Source organism: Nomascus leucogenys, chromosome 2 (genome assembly GCF_006542625.1).
Source record: "Nomascus leucogenys isolate Asia chromosome 2, Asia_NLE_v1, whole genome shotgun sequence".
Classification (NCBI taxonomy): domain Eukaryota; kingdom Metazoa; phylum Chordata; class Mammalia; order Primates; family Hylobatidae; genus Nomascus; species Nomascus leucogenys.
Genome location: NC_044382.1, coordinates 104,036,140 through 104,057,475, shown reverse-complemented (window position 1 = coordinate 104,057,475; position 21,336 = coordinate 104,036,140). Strand labels below are relative to the sequence as shown.

At 35.2% G+C, this 21,336-nt stretch overlaps 1 protein-coding gene across 2 annotated transcripts in view; it reads left to right on the top strand.

Annotated features, from left to right (window-relative positions):
* TTC37 (tetratricopeptide repeat domain 37) overlaps nt 1-21,336 on the top strand; it is a 91,700-nt gene that overhangs the window by 40,331 nt on the left and 30,033 nt on the right. For both annotated transcript variants that reach the window (XM_030816979.1, XM_030816972.1), the window contains 11 exons: nt 341-409; nt 1,637-1,711; nt 2,668-2,809; nt 5,981-6,074; nt 8,702-8,779; nt 11,796-11,920; nt 12,737-12,860; nt 17,175-17,396; nt 18,277-18,349; nt 20,727-20,780; nt 20,951-21,062. In XM_030816979.1, the coding sequence (XP_030672839.1) occupies nt 341-409; nt 1,637-1,711; nt 2,668-2,809; nt 5,981-6,074; nt 8,702-8,779; nt 11,796-11,920; nt 12,737-12,860; nt 17,175-17,396; nt 18,277-18,349; nt 20,727-20,780; nt 20,951-21,062 (1,168 nt within the window). The remainder of the gene's footprint in view (nt 1-340; nt 410-1,636; nt 1,712-2,667; nt 2,810-5,980; nt 6,075-8,701; nt 8,780-11,795; nt 11,921-12,736; nt 12,861-17,174; nt 17,397-18,276; nt 18,350-20,726; nt 20,781-20,950; nt 21,063-21,336) is intronic.

Below are 21,336 nucleotides of genomic sequence, written 5' to 3'. Positions count from 1 at the left end.
AAAGGGGAACAGATAGCCTTATTTAATCATTGCCTTCAAACCTATGGCTAGCTAATGGATGGATGATAGATTGCTTAAAAGTTCTGCAGACTACAAGGTAGAACCCTTTTTTGCTAGGGTTCAGAACTCCTAACCTGGGGAGAAATCTGTTGCACCCAGGAGTGTTCTAGAACTGTGTAGTTAAAACACTGCTTTAAGCATTGCTAATTATGCTTAAACAGTGAAATTTTATGTTCATACATATTTATGATGAGAGGTTTGACTTATGCTTTTTAAACATAAGTGGTTTAATAAGTTTATAAAATGACTTGCTGTAATATTTTTTGCCTTTTTTTCCTAGCAAGCTCATGAAGCTTTCAAAATGGCCCAATCCCTTGATCCATCTTATTTAATGTGCTGGATTGGACAAGTAAGAAATATAACATATAGTTACTGATAAGCTTGTTGATATCAATAACCGACTAATATGCATGACAGTGATAATAATGGTAACGGATAGCATTTGAGTGACTTTGTGCCAGTCACTGTGCTCAGCTCTTTGTATACACTATTTCAGTTAATCTGTCATCAGTTCTTTGAGATATGGTTGATGTTATACTCTCTTTAGAGTTGTGGAAATAGAAAGTCAGAGCTCCTAAGTGTCATTCCTAAGGCCACAAAACTTGTAAGGATTTAACTCTGATTTGGGGGGCCTTTGAACACTTACCAGTCTGATATTACTGTGCCTAAAAAATAAACCCAGAACTCTATTGTTTAACTGTCATGTACAGGAAAATGCACATTTACAAAGATCATTTTGAATATTATGTTTCTGTAAAATCTTCATATTTGATTTGTCACTTGTTTGTGAGTATTCTTTCCTCCCCAAATTTAGATTTTTGTATTGCCAAGTAGGAATCAGGATACTTTGTTACTAGTCTGAGTCTGTTACCTACTGATTTTTTTTTCTTTTTTTATCTCAAAATATCACTTTTCTGGATTTTAATTTTCTCACCTGAAAAAGAAGGGGATTAGACTGAGTGGCCTCGAAGTTCTTGCCTGGTTGAGAAATTATAATGAATTAGTAAGCAGTCAGTTGCTTTGGTTCAGAGAGTAGGAGCATCACCCATATCAGAAAATTATTAATCAGGGTTTGGAGATCTTTTGTTGTATTTTAGACTCTTGGGCCTAATTCTAGTTAATTGGTGAAGCAAGTAGAGCTAGAAAGGCAAACTCCTGTTCCCATTCACTGTGATAGCATCTGGAGCAGTGGCATTACTATACTAGCCTCTGTGTCGGCCATTGAACCCAGGGAGCCCGAGAATTTGCATTCTAACTGCTCCCAAGTGATGATTATGAGGCTGGTCCAAGGGACCTCACTTCGCGTAGTACTGCTCTAGGTCAGTAGATCTTAGATGATTATCAGAATCACTTTTTAATTTTTATTTTAAAAGTGTTTTTGGTTTTAAAAATAATTTATTGTAGCAGGTAACTGGAAGATTTAGTTAAAATAATAACAATAGAAGTGAAAAACTTAGGTTAACTTTGCTTTTAAGCTCAGCTAGTAAACCTTTGGTTCTTCTAGACAGTTTCATTTTGTATTATTATTGTTATTTTCTTTTAAACACAGTAAGAGTCTGTTTTTTTCCTTTTATAGGCTCTTATTGCTGAGGCAGTTGGAAGTTATGACACCATGGATCTCTTCAGGCACACTACAGAACTAAATATGCATGTAAGAATCTGAACATTCTTCTTGAGGATTCGTTAATGAGAAAAGTACTATCCTTGTTAAGGGAATAAATAGATATTGGGCTAGGCATAGTGGCTCATGCCTGTAACCCCAGTGATTTGGGATGCCAAGGCAGGAGGATTGCTTGAGGCTAGCCTGGACAACATAGCAAGACCCTGTCTCTTAAAAAAAAAAATTAAAAATAAGCCAGGTATGATGGTGTATACCTGTAGTCCTAGCTACTCAGGAGGCTGAGGCAGGAGGATTGTTTGAGTCCTGGAGTTTCAGAATACAATGAGCTATGATCACACCATTGCACTCCAGCCTAGGCAACAGAGCAAGATTCTGTCTCTAAGAAAAGGAAAAAGAAAACGAATAGATAGTGGTATTAGACGTTAATGATGTCAGTTTTTTTTATTCTTTATTCTTTCTTAGAAACAGATTAGTTGTCTTGAATTAAAGAACTACCATTTTTCTTTTTTCTACGACTTTCAAGAGCTGGTGAAGAAATGACATTGAGATTTAATAGATATAGTAGCAATCATATATTAATAGAATAGAAACTGAGACTCTAGGAAAAAGATAGACATGAGATAAGGAGTAGGCGTGGTAGACATTTCTAGATTATTTATGAAAATGTTTTAGAATTCATTTTATTTTTTCTGGTCTGACCTTTGGCAATGGTGCTGGGGAGGGGAAAGCCAACCCATCAGGCGAGGCTCTGTTTTCTGCGTTTTATCCCATTTGATTCCTCTACTTAGGATTGGAGCAAGTAATTTCAATATGTTCTTAGCTGTGTTTTATCATAGCAACCCTTCATTTAAAGGTACTTTTAACATTTAAAGAACACTGAGATGTGATGTTTATTGTATTGAAGTGCATCGTTTTATTTCTTACTATAATTTTTATTGGCATATTTATTATCCTATGTCCGCTTGTTAACACTGGCTTTTTTAAAGACCGAAGGAGCATTAGGTTATGCTTATTGGGTCTGCACAACATTGCAAGATAAAAGCAACAGAGAAACAGAGCTGTACCAGTACAACATCCTCCAGATGAATGCTATTCCAGCAGCACAAGTTGTTTTGAATAAATATGTAGGTAAGGTACCTGTTACATAATAGCAAGATATTTGAGTAACTATTGAAATAATTTAAATAATTTTTTTTTTCAAATTACGATGATTTTTATTGGGAAGTAACTCCATCACAAGTCAAGGAGCATCTGTATTTTTTAAAGGGATTAAGAATTGAGAAAAAATGTATTTTATTAATCTACAAACATTTGTTATTAATTCCATCCAGTGTATTTTTCGTTTTGTAAGTTTGATTTGGGTCTTTTTTATATCTGCCCTTTATCTTCTCATCATGTTCATCTTTTTTCTACCTTGTTGAATATATAAAGAATATTTATAATAGTATTCTTGTCTGCTAATTCCACCTTTTCATTTCTCAATCTGTTCCTTTTCATTGACTTTTCTCCTCTTTATGGGTCATATTTTCTTGAGTCTTGAAAGTACAAATTTAAATAATTTTTAAAATTAATTCATTTCAAATTAAATATTGGTGTTCTTTAAGACATGAATTTGCCTTCTTTTTGCAACGGCGAAGCAATCTTTACTTTGTAAATTTTAATAAAGGCTTTTGAAGAAAGATAAAAATTGTTACCTAATGATGCAAGAAAAAAGTAATTTCCTTGTTATAGTGGAGAGTGTATTAGGCTTTAATACACTCTCCACTATACACACTACACTAGGACAGTTGCTGCTATTCTTGCTTTGCCTTTAATTTTCTCTGCAGTCTTAGGCCAAGTGTTTTACCACCCTTAACTTCTGTTTACTCCCTGAATAGTGGATATAACAATACCTGGATTGTAGAGTTGTGAGAACTAGATGAGATAATATAAATGAAGTGCCAAACCCAGTGCCTTTAGCTTCCCCACTTAACACCTAATTTTTCTTGAAGATACTGGAAAAATACGTTTAGGTTTAAGAAGTTGACAGAGTGGTGAAATTTTATTAACCATCTATTGTAATAATTTTCTGTCTTTTTTAATAAAACTACCATTGGGTTTTAATCTCTGCTCCACCACTTAGTATCCTTGACTGAAACCTTGGGCATGCTACCAAAATTCTCAACAGGAAAGTATTTATTGCTTAGTGTTTAAACAAGATGATTTGTACAAAATGTTATGCAGAGTGCCTGGCATATCCTAGATGCTCAAGAAATGTTAGTTTCATTAACTTTTGACAAAATACTAATAAAGAAGCAAGGAGTTTAAGCAAGAGTACTGAAAACAGTAGATATTGGCAGTCAAATAATATAAAGAATCAGATAAATTGTGAAAAACAGGAGAGAAAATGCCTCACTGTAGATATTGTGGGGATTGTGGCACTCTGTATGCATTTAGCCTGAGGCACTAGACTAGGCAATTAATTTACAAACATCAGCACTTAGGGTGGGTTTGCCTTAGGGTGGGTGTGGCATGTGAAGGCATGGATCTCCTCATGCTTATTTTTTATTTATTTATTTATTTTTTGAGACAGAGTCTCGCTCTGTCACCCAGGCTGGAGTGCACTGGCACAATCTCGGCTCACTGCAACTTTGCCTCCCAGATTCAAGCCATTCTCCTGCCTTAGCCTTCAGATTAGCAGGGAGGGATTACAGGTGCGTGCCACCACGCCTGGCTAATTTTTTGTGTTTTTAGTAGAGATGGGGTTTCACCGTATTAGCCAGGATGGTCTCAATCTCCTGACCTGGTGATCCACCCGCCTCAGCCTCCCAAAGTGCTGGGATTACAGGCGTGAGCCACCATGCCTGGTCTTCACGCTTATTATAACTCAGTTTTGTTGACTCTTTTCTTTTGTGACTTTAAGGATTTTTCAAGAATAACTTTGACTATGTGATTTTAACCTTAGTTGTTGATCTTAGAACCTAACAATCACGTAAGATATGGTTACAGTGTACTTTGTTAAATAATCTAAAGGATTTGAAGGCTTACTTTCCACTACTACTTTTAAGTACATTAGATCAGATATGTTTCTTTTTCTACATTTTACCTTCATAGATAGATAATCACCCGATGGGTTCACTTTGCCCGCTGCCTAGACAGAGCCAATTTATCAAGACAGGGGAATTGCAATAGAATAAGAGTAATTCATGCAGAGCCGGCTGTGCGGAGGACTAGAGTTTTATTATTACCGAAATCAGTCTCCCCAAGCAAGCATTTGGGGATCAGCATTTTTAAGAATAATTTGGTGGATGGTGGTGGGCAGGCAGTGAGTCGGGGGTGCTGATTGGTTGGGTCGGAGATGAAATCGTAGGGAATTGAAGCTGTCTTCTTGCGCAGAGTCAGTTCCTGGGTGGGGGCCACAAGATCAGATGAGCCAGTTTATCAATCTGGGTGATGCCAGCTGATCCATCAAGTGTAGGCTCTGAATAGTGCTGTTATCCCCAGGAGCAATTTGGGAAGGGTGAGAATCTTGTAGCCTCCAGCTGTATGACTCCTAAACTGTAATTAATCTTTTGACTAATTCGTTAGTCCTGCAAAGGCAGGTCTAGTCCCTAGGCAAGAAGGGGGTTTGTTTTGGGAAAGGGCTGTTGTCATCTTTGTTTCAAACTATAAACTATAAACCAAGTTCCTCCCAAAGTTAGTTTAGCCTACGCCCAGGAATGAACGAGGACAGCATGGAGGTTAGAAGCAAGATGGAGTTAGGTTGGATTTCTGTCACTGTCTCAGTTATAATTTTGAAATGGTGGTTTCAGATACATGATGTTTTTTGACATTAAAATTTCAAAATACTGCACCAAAAGTACCAAACTTACCTTCTGTTTCTAGTGTACAATACTGACTTTGGTATTTTTTTAAAATACATACATGTTGGAACAGAACGACCAAGAGAAATTATTGCTAAATTTAATCACAGGGAGACTTAAGTAATTAGCCAAAGAACTGAATTTCTTTATAAATCTCATGACTGGTTTTAACAAGAACTGTAATTTCAAGTTATTATATTTTTGGGCATAAAAATGTTTAAATTCTAAAATACAACTAAAAATCAAATATAAGTATTAAACATTATTCAGTAATTAGAAGAGTTAATAAAGTTTTTACTGACATATTGTATCTAAGATAAAATCAGGCCACTATTCTTAACAGTGTGAGTGATCTCAAGAGGTAATCTGGTATTTAAGATACTGAAAAAATAAAACTAATATTTTGTTAATATCATCAGTATGCATATGTAAAATGAAGATATTTCTCATTTTCTAGAAAGAATTCAGAATTATGCTCCAGCTTTCACAATGTTGGGTTACTTAAACGAACATCTACAACTGAAAAAGGAAGCAGCAAATGCATACCAAAGGTAAACTACATTTAATTGTGATAGATGCAGGAGGAAGATGAGGGGAAGGGTTCCTGGAGAATCTCTGACTGGCCTGTGCATTGGGAGAAGGGGGTGAAGCCAGGCGAAGTTCACGCCATTTGCAGGCGGGGAGGAGCCTGGCCTCTTCAGTTCTTGGGTGTGTGGCCTGGAATCAATCCGTTAGCAGGAACCCCTCTCGCTAACGGGGACCTGTTAGCAGGAACCCTTCTCGCTTTGCTGAGAGGTTTTTTTTCCTTTTCCCTTTTCACCCAATAAATCCATTCCCCTCACCCTTCAGTGTGTCTGCGTGCCTAACTTTTCCTGGTTGTGTGACAAGGACCCGGTTTTAGCTGAACTAAGGAACAAAGTTCTACATCAATTGCAATGTTATCATTGTTTATTGGTTAGCTTTTCAAATGTTATTTTCATTCTCAGGAAGAAGGTACTAAATAATTGTTTTGACTCCTTTCCTGATGTTTCATTGTATACAATTATTACATCTTAGAAGATGAAAAGATGTGGTCCCAAATTTTCAGCTATATTTTGGTTTTTGTTGCTCATCTTAAGGAGGTGGGGTGGAGAAATTGAGAAAGAGAAATCAATAGAAAAGAAAGAAGAAACAAAACAAAAATCTTCTTAGATTTTTAGAAAACTCTGTCTTTTAAGAACTTGTCTAGCTTTATTAGATTTGAACATGTGTTCAATGAGACAAGAAATGAGAACACTTGATGTGTTTGTTTGAATGACTTTAATATCTACTATGTGTTTATTCATTTAATAAGTATTTGTTGACTACTGTGTGCCAAGCAGTGTTCTTGGCACTGGCTATTTTGCAGTAAATTTAAAAAGATGCCCTGTTCTCATGGAGCGTGTGTTCTGTGGCTGAAGAGACATGATAAGCTAATAAACATCTGTGATGATAGTAATTGCTAAGAAAGAAAATTAAAGTAGGGTAAAGGGCCAGAGAATGCAGGGCAGAAAGCGACATTTCAGGTGAGTTTAAGAATGGATAGATTTACTAAGGAGGCAGTTGAGGCCTGACTTCAGTGAACTGAGTCCACAAGCCACTTGTTTATCTGGGCAGGACCATTCTAGGCAGAAGGAACAGCAAGAGAAGTGGAGAAGTGAAGGAGTGGATTTGGCATGTTTACAAAATAAGAAAGCCAGTCTGCCACAATGGAATGACCAGCTGGAGAGTGGTAGGAAATAAATCTACATAAATTTCTATGTAAATTAATGGATAGGTGATAAGAAAATAACTATTGATCTCATGACCAACTACTAGATGAAAAGTAAAAAGACCTGGTTGCCTAATCTCTGAGGCACATTATTGTCCTAAATCTAAATAAATATTTACAAGAAGCTTTGTCAGGTAAAAAATAATTGAGGTGTCCTGAATGCTTTGCCATATGCTTTTATGGATCCCTCCGTAGTTCAAAGGAGTAATCACTAGATGGTACTGGAGCCTGTGTAATCAAGAAGTTATTTTTCCAGGTGTGTATGGAAAGAAGTATATGAAAATAAGTGTATATGAAAAACCACTATTTTGCTTCTTTCAAAGCCAATAAACTTACGAGTAAACTGTATAAATATGACAGACTGCAATAGTGAGCAAGATTTTTAAACAAAGAAAACTAGGCAGCTAGGGTGTTTGCTATTTTTTTTTTTTTGGTACATATCGTTATTATTGCAGTTATTGTGAATCTAACATTGGTTACACCTTAGGCTTAAAATGGCATCTGCATAGTCACTTGGGTGTATGTACCACTTTCTTGACTGATCATCACTGCTGTTTTCTGCTTTAAACAAGAATTCGATCATTGAAACCACAGATTAGGCATACATCTAAATGGGGGTATAGTTTTTCATCTCTATAATACTGTCTTTAGGCTTCTCTAGCAAATTCTTGTTTTTCATGCAACATCAGGGAGATAAAAAGTCTTTCTTGGCTATTTCTCCCTAGCCAGTCCTTTTTAAATAGGAAAGAAAATAAAAACCAAAAATCTTGTTAAATATCCAACTCTTTTTAGTTGTTAAGACATTTCCCTGCCTGCCCATAGGGAACTGAGCATGAGAAGGAAATACACATTGTCAGCAGGTTATTTATTCTAATCCTTGAGGGACTTCTAGTGACTAGTCCCCTTCCCTCAACTTACTTTTCTTTAAATATTTTTCTGTATGTACAAGCAAGGGCACATGAAAGCATTCAATTTCCTGGCTTCCTAACTCAAACTACTAATATATAAATAGTTTCAAGAGTGTTTTCTATCAACTCCAAATATGTCAAAACTTTAAGCTGTGACATAGTCATTTCCCATATTTAGATTTTTGAAATATTTAAAACTCAAATGTAATAAATTATTTCACTTACTAAGAGGTCATTTAGGTGTTATTTTCCTGACAGTCTAAAATCTAAATATATATAAGTGCTTTTGTGGTACCAACTTAATAAAATATGAATAAGCTATTGTAACTAGCACCAAACAATTAGTAGAATTAATTCAGTTAAATTAATTCAGTTAATTAATTCGGTTAAATGAACAAAAATCTGTGGATTCAGCTAAAGAGGAAGGTAACAGAATGCTATTGCACAGAGATAAGTTAAAATACCTTTTTTTTTTTTTAAGGGCAATTTTGTTGTTACAGACTGCAGAAGACCAAGATACTTACAATGTTGCAGTAAGAAATTACGGCAGATTGTTATGGTAAGCATAGTTTTTCTCCATTAATTCTGTCCATTGATTGTATTTTTCTGGTGAAAGCTATGGGACTGGTGATATGCTGACTAGTTCCCAGAATACTGGGACATGTAGGATACATAATTTCCATAGAAACAGGCCCTGTTAACAGTTTCCTATACCTATAATGATAACCAACACCAGTGTGCTTTACATGGAGCAGAGTTAGAACTTGCGGTTTGTTGACTGGAGATGAGAACATTTGGAAGAGAGGTAGTGGCCTTCTCTAATAGTAGAAGCCTAGTTAATTGGAAGAGGAATTAGATTTATTCTGATTTGCTATATATTCTTAAACTGGGGATGAACATTAGGCGTCTAGTAACCCTTTTGAAATAGTACACAAAAATTGTTGTGTGGGTACCTTTTGGGGATGGGGAAGGAGCTCTGTATCTTTCCTCAGTTTTTCAGAGACTTCTAACTCTAAAAAAGAACAAAAGAAAGAAAGATTAAGAACCAATTGTTGCAGAGGGTAGAAGTGGGACCAGAGAATAGAAATACTGTAGGAGGAAGGTTTTTGATTCAAGTTAAGGCAGCATCCTAGAGCTGCCCTAAAGTTGAATGGTACTGTTCGAAAAACACTGTTAAAACTATACTTTGATGTCTTAGGATTAGTGCTACATCTTTTAAGGAGCTACCTGGTAGACCTTAGGTAGCCAGTTATTTTCTTTCATAATTGTGTACCTGAATTATAGCCAAAATTGGAAAATTGCACTGTTCTGACTGACTCTCCTTTCAATTATTTTAAACTGTTAATATTTAAAAGTTGAAAAAAATATTTAAAAGTTGATAGAGCTGTCAGTTCCAAGACTTTGTTGAAACAGAGGACAGATACATTGTATGGAATAAAGTATCTGTTCTTTTTAGTTTTGATGTTTTATATAATCTAAATACTAATGTAAGTATTTTAGAAGAAAACGTATAAACGTATACCTTCCATTGAAAACAGATTATCTGTTTTTTTAATTTACTTTTATTATGAAATGTATGAAATGTGTAAACATGCAGTAAGCAATAGAATAATTTAATGAAAAGTCACCAATCAAATTATATCTTAAAATTCTGTCAGCTTGCTTCAGGTTACTTTCTCTCTCTCTTTTTTTTTTTTTTTTTTTTTTTTGGAGACGGAGTCTCACACTGTTGCCCGGGCTGGAGTGCAGTGGCATGATCTCGGCTCACTGCAACTTCCACCTCTGGGGTTCAAGAGATTCTCCTGCCTCAGCCTCCCGAGTAGCCGGGATTGCAGGTGCCCACCACCACACCCAGCTAATTTCTTGTATTTTTAGTAGAGACGGAGTTTCACTGTGTTGGCCAGGCTGGTCTCAAACTCCTGACCTCGTGATTCGCCTGCCTTGGTCTCCCAAAGTGCTGGAATTACAGGCGTGAGCCACCAAGCCCAGCCTTCAGGTTACTTTTCCCAAAAAAATTTCAGATAGATTTGTTGAAGCACCCACATTCCCTTCTGTAGTTCCATTCTTTTCTCCACAAAAGCATGCACATCTTCTTAGAAGATAGTGTTCATTTAAAGAAATATTTTTAATATATATGTATGTATGTATCCAAAAACAATCCAAGGTAGTTCCCTTTCCTTTATCAAAATTTGAGTATTGATTTTATAAGTCCTTTCACCTTTATAAAACTTATTTAGAAGTGAAGGTTGCTTATATTTTTAGCCCCCATTAATATCCTCCAAGATTAAGAAGATTTTATAAAAAGATTTCCACAACAAATTAAAAATAAAAACAGATTCAGGTTATACTGATGGATATCAGAAAGAAGAATCTCAGATATAGTGTTTCTCTTCAGGTGATGGCAGTTGAGCTTATACAAGTTCCTTTTATCTGTAAGCAAAAACAAGTTATTCTTCTGTATTAATAAGTATTGCACTTTAGTATATATTACAGTTTATATTTTTCTCCCTCTTTTTTTTTTTTCTTTTAAGATGGAATTTCTCTCTTGTTGCCCAGGCTGGAGTGCAGTGATGCGATCTTGGCTCATTGCAACTTCTGCCTCCTGGGTTCAAGTGATTCTCCTGCCTCAGCCTCTCCAGTAGCTGGAATTACACGTGCCCACCACCACGCCTGGGTAATTTTTGTATTTTTTTAGTAGAGACGGGGTTTCATCATGTTGGCCAGGCTGGTCTTGAACTCCTGACCTCAAGTGATCCCCCTGTCTTGGCCTCCCAAAGTGCTGGGATTACAGGTGTGAGCCACTGTGCCCAGCCTCCTCTCACTTAAACATAAAAAGGAATAATATTTTGTTTGTGGAATTTTAGTGTATCTGTATGCCCTCCAAAAAAGAAAAAAGAATGTGCAGGTAAACAGTTTACACAAAAGATAGGTTTGATTCTGACTAGGCATTTTATGACTTGTTAAGCTTCGCAAAGATGCTAGAACCATACTCATAGGGTAATATTTAATTAAGTATTCAGCTTAAAAAAATTAGACATCTGTATAAAAGTCAAATTGAAATTATTTTTATAATTTGGGATTTTAATTAAAGTTTGTTAAAAAAAAGAGACACTTTGTAATTTAGTAGACCACTATAAAAAAGGAGTTACACATGAAATTATCAAAAGAAACTTAGTGTAAATTTTTTTTTTTTTTTTTTTTTTTTTGAGACGAGTCTTGCTCTGTTTTTCCCAGGCTGGAGTGCAGTGGCACGATCTCAGCTCACTACAACCTCTGCCTCCTAGGTTCAAGCAATTCAACTGCCTCAGCCTCCTGAGCAGCTAGGATTACAGGCATGTGCCACCCGTCAGGCTAATTTTTGTATTTTTAGTAGAGACAGGGTTTCACCATATTGGCCAGGCTGGTCTCGAACTCCTGACCTTGTGATCTTCCCCACCTCCCACCCCCAAAGTGCTGGGATTACAGATGTGAGTCACGGCGCCCAGCCCAACTTAGTGTAATTATATCTCAGTATTTTGATGATACACACCAGAATTACTCTTGATATTAAAAGTAAGTTGTGTTTTACTTCTTAGTTCCATTGGGGAATATGATAAAGCTATCCAGGCTTTTAAGTCAACACCCCTTGAAGAGTTAGAAGACATCATAGGTTTTGCATTGGCTTTATTCATGAAGGGGCTGTATAAAGAGAGCAGCAAAGGTAAGTACATTGCTCTGAAGCTAAGGACACATCTAGAGTTGAGTTTCATCATGATGAGCGTACATACAGAAAGATGTTATAATGAGATGGGGTGGGGGTTGCAATGTTTATTAAAATCTGACTAGGAGTCAGGAGCGATACTAGTAGGCACTTTTTATCTGTTACCTCATTTAGAATGTTATTATGATGAATAGTCTTTATAGTAGTGTTATGAGCTGAGTATTCATTATACAGATGAGGAAACTGGGGCCCAAGATCACTTATGGCAGATATGTAACTTAGCATTTGAAAACAAATGTTTACTATTCTACACTGCTTAGATGTTAATTTCTGATAAATGAAGACCTCAACCATTGTTAGTAATAGATTTTGATTTTTCCAAATATGTTAAATGATGCATTTTCACATATATGGGCTTAGCCCACATGTGTATAGAGCATTGAAGTATCTACTGCTTGATGGAGTTGCTGGGCTGCATGTGGGAATTTTGGTGATATGTCAGTGGATGCAGGCCTCTGCTTCTGGCCCAAGTTGGCTCTTAAAGACAGTGACCTAGATCCCCACATAGATTCTGAAGGTAGAAGTTAGAGATTGTCACATAATAATCCTAATGATACCTCAGAATCACCTTGGAACAGTGAAAACAAGTTGGATTATTATAAATTTTTATTCTATCTGCTTGAAAACAGGAGAATACAAAGATATAATTGTATTTAGACCTTTCTGAAAAATAAGATTTGGAAAGGAAAAATCCCATGCTTCATCACTCAGGATGGCTTTTATATTGTTTTGTTTGTTTTCAATTCTATGTAACAGCCTATGAGAGGGCCTTGTCTATTGTTGAATCGGAGCAAGACAAAGCCCATATTTTGACAGCTCTGGCAATAACTGAATATAAACAAGGAAAAATGGATGTAGCCAAGACATTGCTATTTAAATGGTATGTATAGTTGACATCAACACTTAACATGACCAGATACTTAGATATTTGGGTTGAGATTTGGAGCAATGTAAAATGAAGTTCTTCATGTTTTAGGAACTTTTGGGTGAACAAAAGGGATTGGGCCTACCTGGTTCTAAATTGATAGTGACAGGTGGAGCTACAGACTGTGATTTAATTCTTACCCCTTGTTCTATTGGATTCTCCAAAACTGTCCAATACACTGTTGCATATTATTTGTTTTTTTAAAAGAGAAACTGATCACCTGATAAGTAGTATCTTAAAATTTTAATGAAGATAGTTGTAATGAAGCCTTGTCTTTTGGCTTCTTGGATTCCCAAAGAGATATTTTCTACTTTCCTTTTCAAAATAACCGGTTAAAAGGTTCATTTAAAGGTAAATCTTTTTAAAGATGTGTAACAAAACTTAAAACTATTTCTGTATTTTTGGAGTAAGTTAATAAAATGACGACTTGTGTTATTTGTGGTTACTTATATAATACTTTTTAACTTCTTGAAGATTAGCTTTTTGAAAAGTGGCCTTAATTCTTTCACAAGCAGTAGTGATTAATGTATGCTATTGAACAGTGGCCTCAGTGAGTGTTTTATTGGCATTTTTGAGTGATACCAATCTTCATGGTACAGAGATATCCTCCCATTGCAAAAAGCTTGTATCTGCCTCCCACCCACTAAGTGCTAATATTAGCACTCCTCAGTCATTGTGACAACAAAAAAATTGCCTCTGTAACTACCCCATCTCCAAAGGTGGGGGGATGGAGATGGTTAGATGGTACTGGTTGAGAGTGAGTTCTATAGGATAAACTTTACATTTGTTTATTTGATGTAATACCTTTGTCTTACCCTGTGCCATTACAATCATTTCCTTGTCTAATAAATAAGCAATTTTTTTTCTTCCTCTTTGCTGGTTAGGAAAAACCAACCCATTTAAAAGAAAATCCTGTCACTTTACATGGCTATATCCTTTTAACATGTATGTATGGTTATATATGACATGTTCTAAGAACTTAAATTTGCAAATGGCTTGGTGACAAGAATCATAGATACTAATGATTACTGCAGTTATCAAGGGCAAAAGTAACCCCGTATTAGAGTCGTTAGATTATTCTTTGGTTACTGCTTAAGACAGGAAATGAAAGTGGGAAAAAATATATATATGGGAAAAAATATATATATATATACAATCTTTTTTTCCTTTTTTCCGCTTCCCCTATGTGAAAGAAAACCTTTACCCCTGTGTTTTATGTTGTTGGATCCAAGCCTAGGTTTTTTGTTTTTTATGTTTCTTTCTTTGTTTTTGATTTTCTGCAAGTCTTCACCCAAACTTGACACTACCAACTGCTTCCATCTCTACTCGCTGGCATTCTTTTGTTTGATTTTCTTTCTATGAAAAGTTCAGTTACTTAGTCTATATTGCTGTTGTTTGGCATTCATATGTTGGGAACTGAGCAGTGTACTAGACACTGATTTAAGGGGAATAGGATTAAGTTCATTATGGGAAAAAAATCTGGTTACCAACTTTATAGACTTTATGATAATAAGTAACCATGTGTAAAATCCTTAGAACATGGTAAAAGACAACATACAGATATTGAGTATTCAGTATGTGTTTGCTTAATATTAGAATGTAGTCATTTCAGTCATAATTTAGATTTTATTATTAAATATTAAAGTAGGTAGATTTTTTTTCCTTTGAGCAAGGCACAAAGTAGAATTTCTTTTTTTGTTGTCAATATTGAAATTTATATTTTACTATTTGCTTTTTGGCTTTTTTAGTTGTACCCATTAGCCATGTGGTTATTTGCTAGACATGACACTGACTGACATACTTCCATGTTTGGACACATATGTATTAACTCTTATTGTAAAAAGTTACTATGGATACTTTAAGCTATTTACTTCAGAACTGCCTCAGAAAATTCATGATTTCATACCTGTTTGTCAAAATGAAGTACAAAACTTATAATTTCCCGCTTCCAAAAATAGTCCAAAGACGTAATGGTAGCTATGTGACATTTTATAATGTTATAAATATTTCTGTTATATTTCAGTCAGCATTGTTTAAAACTTAGACCTGCTAAGTTATTAGTTTATTTTTTATATAAGGTCATTTAAATGAAAAGTGATTTAAATATATCTTTCCTACATTGCCATCTACAAAACATCAGATATTACGGATGTTAGATTGCATCTCAGTGTTAAATCTTCACCGATAGATGTACTTATGTAAATCATGAAAATTCTACTTATAACTATAGAAGTGAATTGTGGACGTAAAATGGTTATGTCATTTGGATAACGGCACTAGGCAGCATTTGTATAATAACTAATGGCAAAAATTCATGGTTAGTGATGTATAAAATAAAATATTCTTTGAGTAAAATATTCCCTTTATTAATGTTATAGAAGGGGGGATACAACAAGGAACTAACGATTTGTATGACAGTGTTAGATATTATTTTGATTTTAGTATTTCCTGTTTTGGTTTATTTGCATCTTAGAAGAGCATAATGACATTGTTTGATGAAGCCTAATTATGCTGGACTGTTTTGACCTGGTTTAACCCTTCTGGTAGGAATTTAGGGATGAAAACTGAATAGTCTTTGCCCGGAGTGACACTACACTCTAGAATTTCTGCTTTGGAGAATACTCAGTTCTAACTTGTGATTCCTGGTACAACAAACTTTATTTTTCTAGCCTAGCAATGATCTAGAAGCAGAGGAATCCCAGTGCCTTTTAAAAGTTATTATGTGGTTTTCTTTTAAAAAGCTCCTGTTTTTGGAAAGTAGAATTTATGGGTACAACATCTGTTCATTATTTGTACATAAAATGAAACCACTTAAGTAAAAAAAAAAATTTTTTTTTAATTCCTTTATTTTTATTACAGTATAAAATTCATAATAATTCTTATAAATTTGGTTATTAGTGGAGAGCTAAGATTTTCTTTATTTAAATTAACTGGGATTCCTAAACATTAATGAATTTTCTTCCATAAGGCTAAGTCAGATTTTACAGTTGAAAGAGGAAAAAAAATGCTAGATGTTTACCTATAAAATGTAAATTATCCTTAAATTATAAAAATACTCATTTGGAGTGTAGTGGATATAGAGACAATTTGTACTTATTATGTAAAGTGCTGGTTTCAATATCATAGAGCAAATAGGACAAATCTTTATCAGAAAGATAAAAATCATATTTTAATTGAAGAGTTTTTTTATTATTTATACCTTTTAAGATTTTATTGGAACTCAACATTTTAGCAAAATTGTGCTAATTACTTACCTGGAACTGAAACTCAAAGAAGCGAATCTGTATTTGTTTCTAAAACGTAGTGTATTAGTTAGTTCTCACACTGCTATAAGAAATACCTGAGACTGGGTAATTTACAGAGAAAAGAGGTTAAATTGGCACAAGGTTCTGCAGGCTGTACAGGAAGTATGGCAGCATTGCTTCTGGGGTGGCCTCAGGAAACTTATAATCATGACAGGAAGTGAAGGGGAAGCAGGCATGTTTTACATGGCCAGAGCAGGAGGAAGAGAAAAGTGCTGCACACTTTTAAACAACCAGATCACGTGAGAATTCACTATACAGTACCAAATGGAGATGGTGCTAAACCATTCATGAGAACTCTGCCTCATGATCCAATCACCTCCCACTAGACCCACCGCCAACACTGGGGATTACAATTCAACATGGAATTTGGGCGGAGACACAGGTCCAAACCATATCACTTATATGTAATGACCAGAAAATAAGTTTGGCTTTTGTTGCTCTGTGAAAAGTCATTGATGCTTTTAACTGCTTCAGTCAGGGAAATTGTGATCTCTAAACACCAAGAAACTTGCTTTTATATTAATCTTAAAGTTGAGTTTAGTCTGGTGAATCTTTACATAAATTGCTTTTTATACTAAATAATGTTTTAATAGTTAGAGATAAAGACTACTCTAGTCATAGGCCGGGCGCGGTGGCTCACGCCTGTAATCCCAGCACTTTGGGAGGCCGAGGCGGGCGGATCGCGAGGTCAGGAGATCAAGACCATCCTGGCTAACATGGTGAAACCCCGTCTCTATTAAAAATACAAAAAATTAGCTAGGTGTGGTGGCGGGCGCCTGTAGTCCCAGCTACTCGGAAGGCTAAGGCAGGAGAATGGCGTGAACCCGGGAGGTGGAGCTTGCAGTGAGCCAAGATTGCGCCACTGTACTCCAGCCTGGGTGACAGAGCGAGACTCCATCTCAAAAAAAAAAAAAAAAGACTACTCTAGTCATAACTAATAGGTAATTTTAAAATATATTTACAGCTCTATCTTAAAGGAACCAACCACAGAAAGCCTTCAAGCCCTGTGTGCTCTAGGGTTGGCAATGCAGGATGCTACACTGTCAAAAGCAGCACTTAATGAGTTACTGAAGCACATCAAACACAAAGACAGTAATTATCAGAGGTGCCTTCTTACATCAGCAATTTATGCACTCCAAGGCCGCAGTGTGGCAGTGCAAAAACAAGTATCTAAAGCTGTTCACAGGTAAATTCTGTATTTGTGAACTTGGAACCTAATTATACTTGATATGGTTGCATTTGACATTTGGGCTTTATTAATCCTATAAAATAAGGTAAGAATATACATTTGAAAACCAAACCCTGGTTTTATGAAATTTTACACAGGACCAGGTAACTGATGGTATATATAATTTTACCTATAAGGATTGTGGTTTTTTAATTCAATTGATAAGTTTGGCCATTAGGTTAAGGCCCAAACTTTGTTGTGCTATTAAAGCTCTTAATTCCCAAGTTTGTACTATTCTTAGTCTGTTGTCTGGTACTGTCTAGATTGATGGTTTTAGTAATTTTTAGCCATTTAAAGATTCATTAATTTCTTCAAAATTTGAAAAAAGGAAAACTGTCATTAGCAGCAGTGGTTAATTATTATATTTTATTTTTAGCAATAAAGTGTCATGTCTGTAGTCTCTTTTCTTTTCAGAGTTCATTTTCTATTAACAATCTTTGCTGGTTTTTTTTTTAGTTATTTTGATATAAAGCTTATTCCTTATGTCATTTTTATTAGCAGTCATCTTCCTGCCATGCAGTATTACTTATCCTATAATTTTTAATCTCTTTGTGTTTGAACACAAATGTGTTAAATTTCCTTAACTTTTCTTAATTATCTCATGACTTTATAATCATCCATTGTTGATTTTTTCTTCTTATTGTCATAAAGACTGCTGATGTGTATAAGTGATATAAAGTATGTTTTCTAAAAATACTTTCAACCAAACATGCACAATTAATATGAACTTGTTTTAGTTGTCTGAAAGGCTTTAAACTTAATAAATTATTGGTTGCTTGTACATTTTGTGGTTAAAGTAACTTGTCCCTAAGCCTGCTACTTTTGATGATCTCTTTAGCAACCCTGGTGACCCTGCTCTTTGGTCTCTGTTGTCTCGAGTTGTTGCACAGTATGCTCAACGCAATGCAAAGGTAAAGTAATGTTTCAAATTCTAGCAAAAAGACAAAATAACTTGTGATATGGTAAATATGATAATTTTAAACTATGGCATTGTTCTTCTGAAAGATAATTTATACAATGAAGAAAGTTATTAATGAAATTTTCCATTAGTCATTCAACGAATACTAGACTGCGTTTTCTCCATGTACGGTTGCACTGCTCTAGATGTTTTGGGAGCTACAAAGAAGTAAGAAGATCTTTTGGAACACATACAGGTTATGTTAATGATATGTGATAAAGTAATGTAACACTGCCATATAGTAAGCATTAGCTATGTGTTTTTGAATCCCAAAAGATAATTTTATTTAAAGTCATCTTAAAGATAAGGCAGTAAGAACTAGAACACTGCTAATATACAAAAATGTAATTATAAATATGAAGTTATTGACATTCTATAAAAGATTATATACTATATTTTAATTTGTAACATCCAGATATTTTCAGGAGTCTGTATTCTTCTGTTAACTTCTGTGGTTAATATATCCTCTCATAGTTCACTTCACTAGTTGGTAAACATAATGGTAATAGCTAATGTTTTCAACACTTACCATGACTAATAATTCCAATATCTGAAGTCTGCAAGACCCACAGACTTGTTTGACGTCTGTGAATCTTGTTCATTATTCCTACTGATTTTCATTCTTGTTGGCTTTGTTTCTTTGTTTACCCAATTGTGTGTACTTGAAAATTATTTGTAGGAATAATTTGAGGCCTAGAATTAAGGTACGTTTCTACAGAAATAATTTGTACTTGCTTCTGCTGGGTGCTCGGGAGGTCCACCAATCTGGGACTACGTTATGCAAAGTTTAGAACTTGGGGTTTTTGGACATATCAGGCTACTTTGTGCCTGGGTTGCTAGTTCTTGAGACCTGGAGTAATTCTGATTCATCTTGAACCTTAGGGTGTGGCCTGTTGGGGTCTTAGCTTATTCTGATGTAGGTCTCCTCTATAATCCCCTCCTTGTGTTAATCTGGGCCTTAGTTTTTGTCCTACTAGCCCATACATCCTTCAGGATTAAAATTAAAATTTGTTAGCATTTGGGCCAGGCACAGTGGCTCATGGCTGTAATCCCAGCACTTTGGAAGGCCAAGGAGGGTGGATTACCTGAGGTCAGGAGTTCATGACCAGCCTGGCTAACATGGTGAAACCCTGTCTCTACTAAAAATACAAAAATTAGCTGGGCATGGTGGCGCATGCCTGTAGTCCCAGCTACTTGGGAGGCTGAGGCAGAAGAATCACTTCAACCCGGGAGGCGGTGGTTGCAGTGAGCCGAGACCATGCCACTGCACTCTAGCCTGGGTGACAGAGCAAGACTCCATCTATATAAAAATAAAAAAATAAAAAAAAAAAAAGAAATTCTTAGCATTTGCAAATGGCAGAAGCGGCTACCCTGCTCATTTGTCTCTGAATTCCAGTTTTCCCTTTCAATTTTGGCCTGGTAAGTCCTTAATATCTTGTCAATCTTTCAGTGCTTTTAAGAATATGTTTTTAAAATCTTTTATCTCAGTGCTTTTCAAACTTTAATGTGCAACTGAAGTCACCTGGTGATCTTGTGAAAATGCAGATTCTAATTCTGTAGACCTGAGATGGGACCCAATATTCTGCACATCTAACAACCTCTTAGAGAGTGTGGATGCTGCAGATGCACAAGCCACAGTTTGAGCAGCAGGGTTTTATTTCATATTTTTAGTTATTTTTAGTGAATGAGTTGGCTCAAAGAACCTGGAAGACCATTGTTATTCGACTCCAAAATTACCTGAATAAAGTGCTTTATTACGTGTCAGCTATCAGCATTTTTATAATCTCAACAACCATTTGAAGTAGCTGCAATTATTTAAAGTTATAGATTTCAAATTGACCTAATGAAAACACTGTGATGCTATGTGTATTTTTCTTATTTTTAGTATTGAGTTGATTATTGAAGCAATGATGAGCTTCATGGTGCCTTGAACTTTATTTATTTTACTAGAGTATGTAAGTTTTAAAAATACTATGTATTTTCATATAGTAAGCCATGTTAGTTTATCTTTGTGATCTCTCTCAGTCTTTATACATTTTATATTGTTAGAAAATATATATGTTTGGTTGGTAAAATTATATAACTTTTGAACCTTCAAATGAATATTTTGAAGGTAGAGTTCGTCACAGTAGAAAAGATTTCCTTTCACAAGATTATTAATCTTTTCAAACAGTAATAATAAATTGATACTTTTAAGAAGTTTGGGAGTTGTGAATGTGGTAAAACCGAACCTTTCCAGTGATTCAGTGGAAAGGTCTTATCAATCTTAATTTTTACTTTTTCATGAAAGTTTTTGCATTTGTATAAATCATCAATATTTTCTGTTCTAGGGAGGTGTTGTAGCAGGAAATGTGGCTCATATTCTGGACTCAAATCACGGAAAGGTTAGTTTGTTCTAGTACAAAGGAAATGTTGAATTTATTAAATAATATTGTTGAAGGAATAATAGTTTTCATAGCCTTAGGGATTATGTCATATCAAATAGAGTCTTCTAGTCAGTTTGAAAGAGAGGGAGCTATCAGGAAAATTGGCTAACATCTTTTCTCTTATTTAGAAGGCATTACTGTACACTGCAGTAAATCAGTTGGCTATGGGAAGCAGTTCAGCAGAAGATGAAAAAAATATTGCACTAAAGACCATTCAGAAGGCAGCTCTCCTTTCTCCAGGTGCATATAATATCTATTTCATTAATTCCAATTCTTTTTTTTTCTAAATACATATTTTGTAAGTGGGGGGAAAAGTCTTGCACACAATATATATTTTATTGGCATTGTTTATACCAGACAAAAATGTGCATAATTTAGATCTTCTACAACAGGAGTTTGGGTGATTAAAGTATTTGCACTATATGTTTAATACAATATATAATGCTATCAGAAATGACTTTTTAAATTGATGCATTATAGATTCACATAGTTTCAAGGTGCATGTGATAATTCA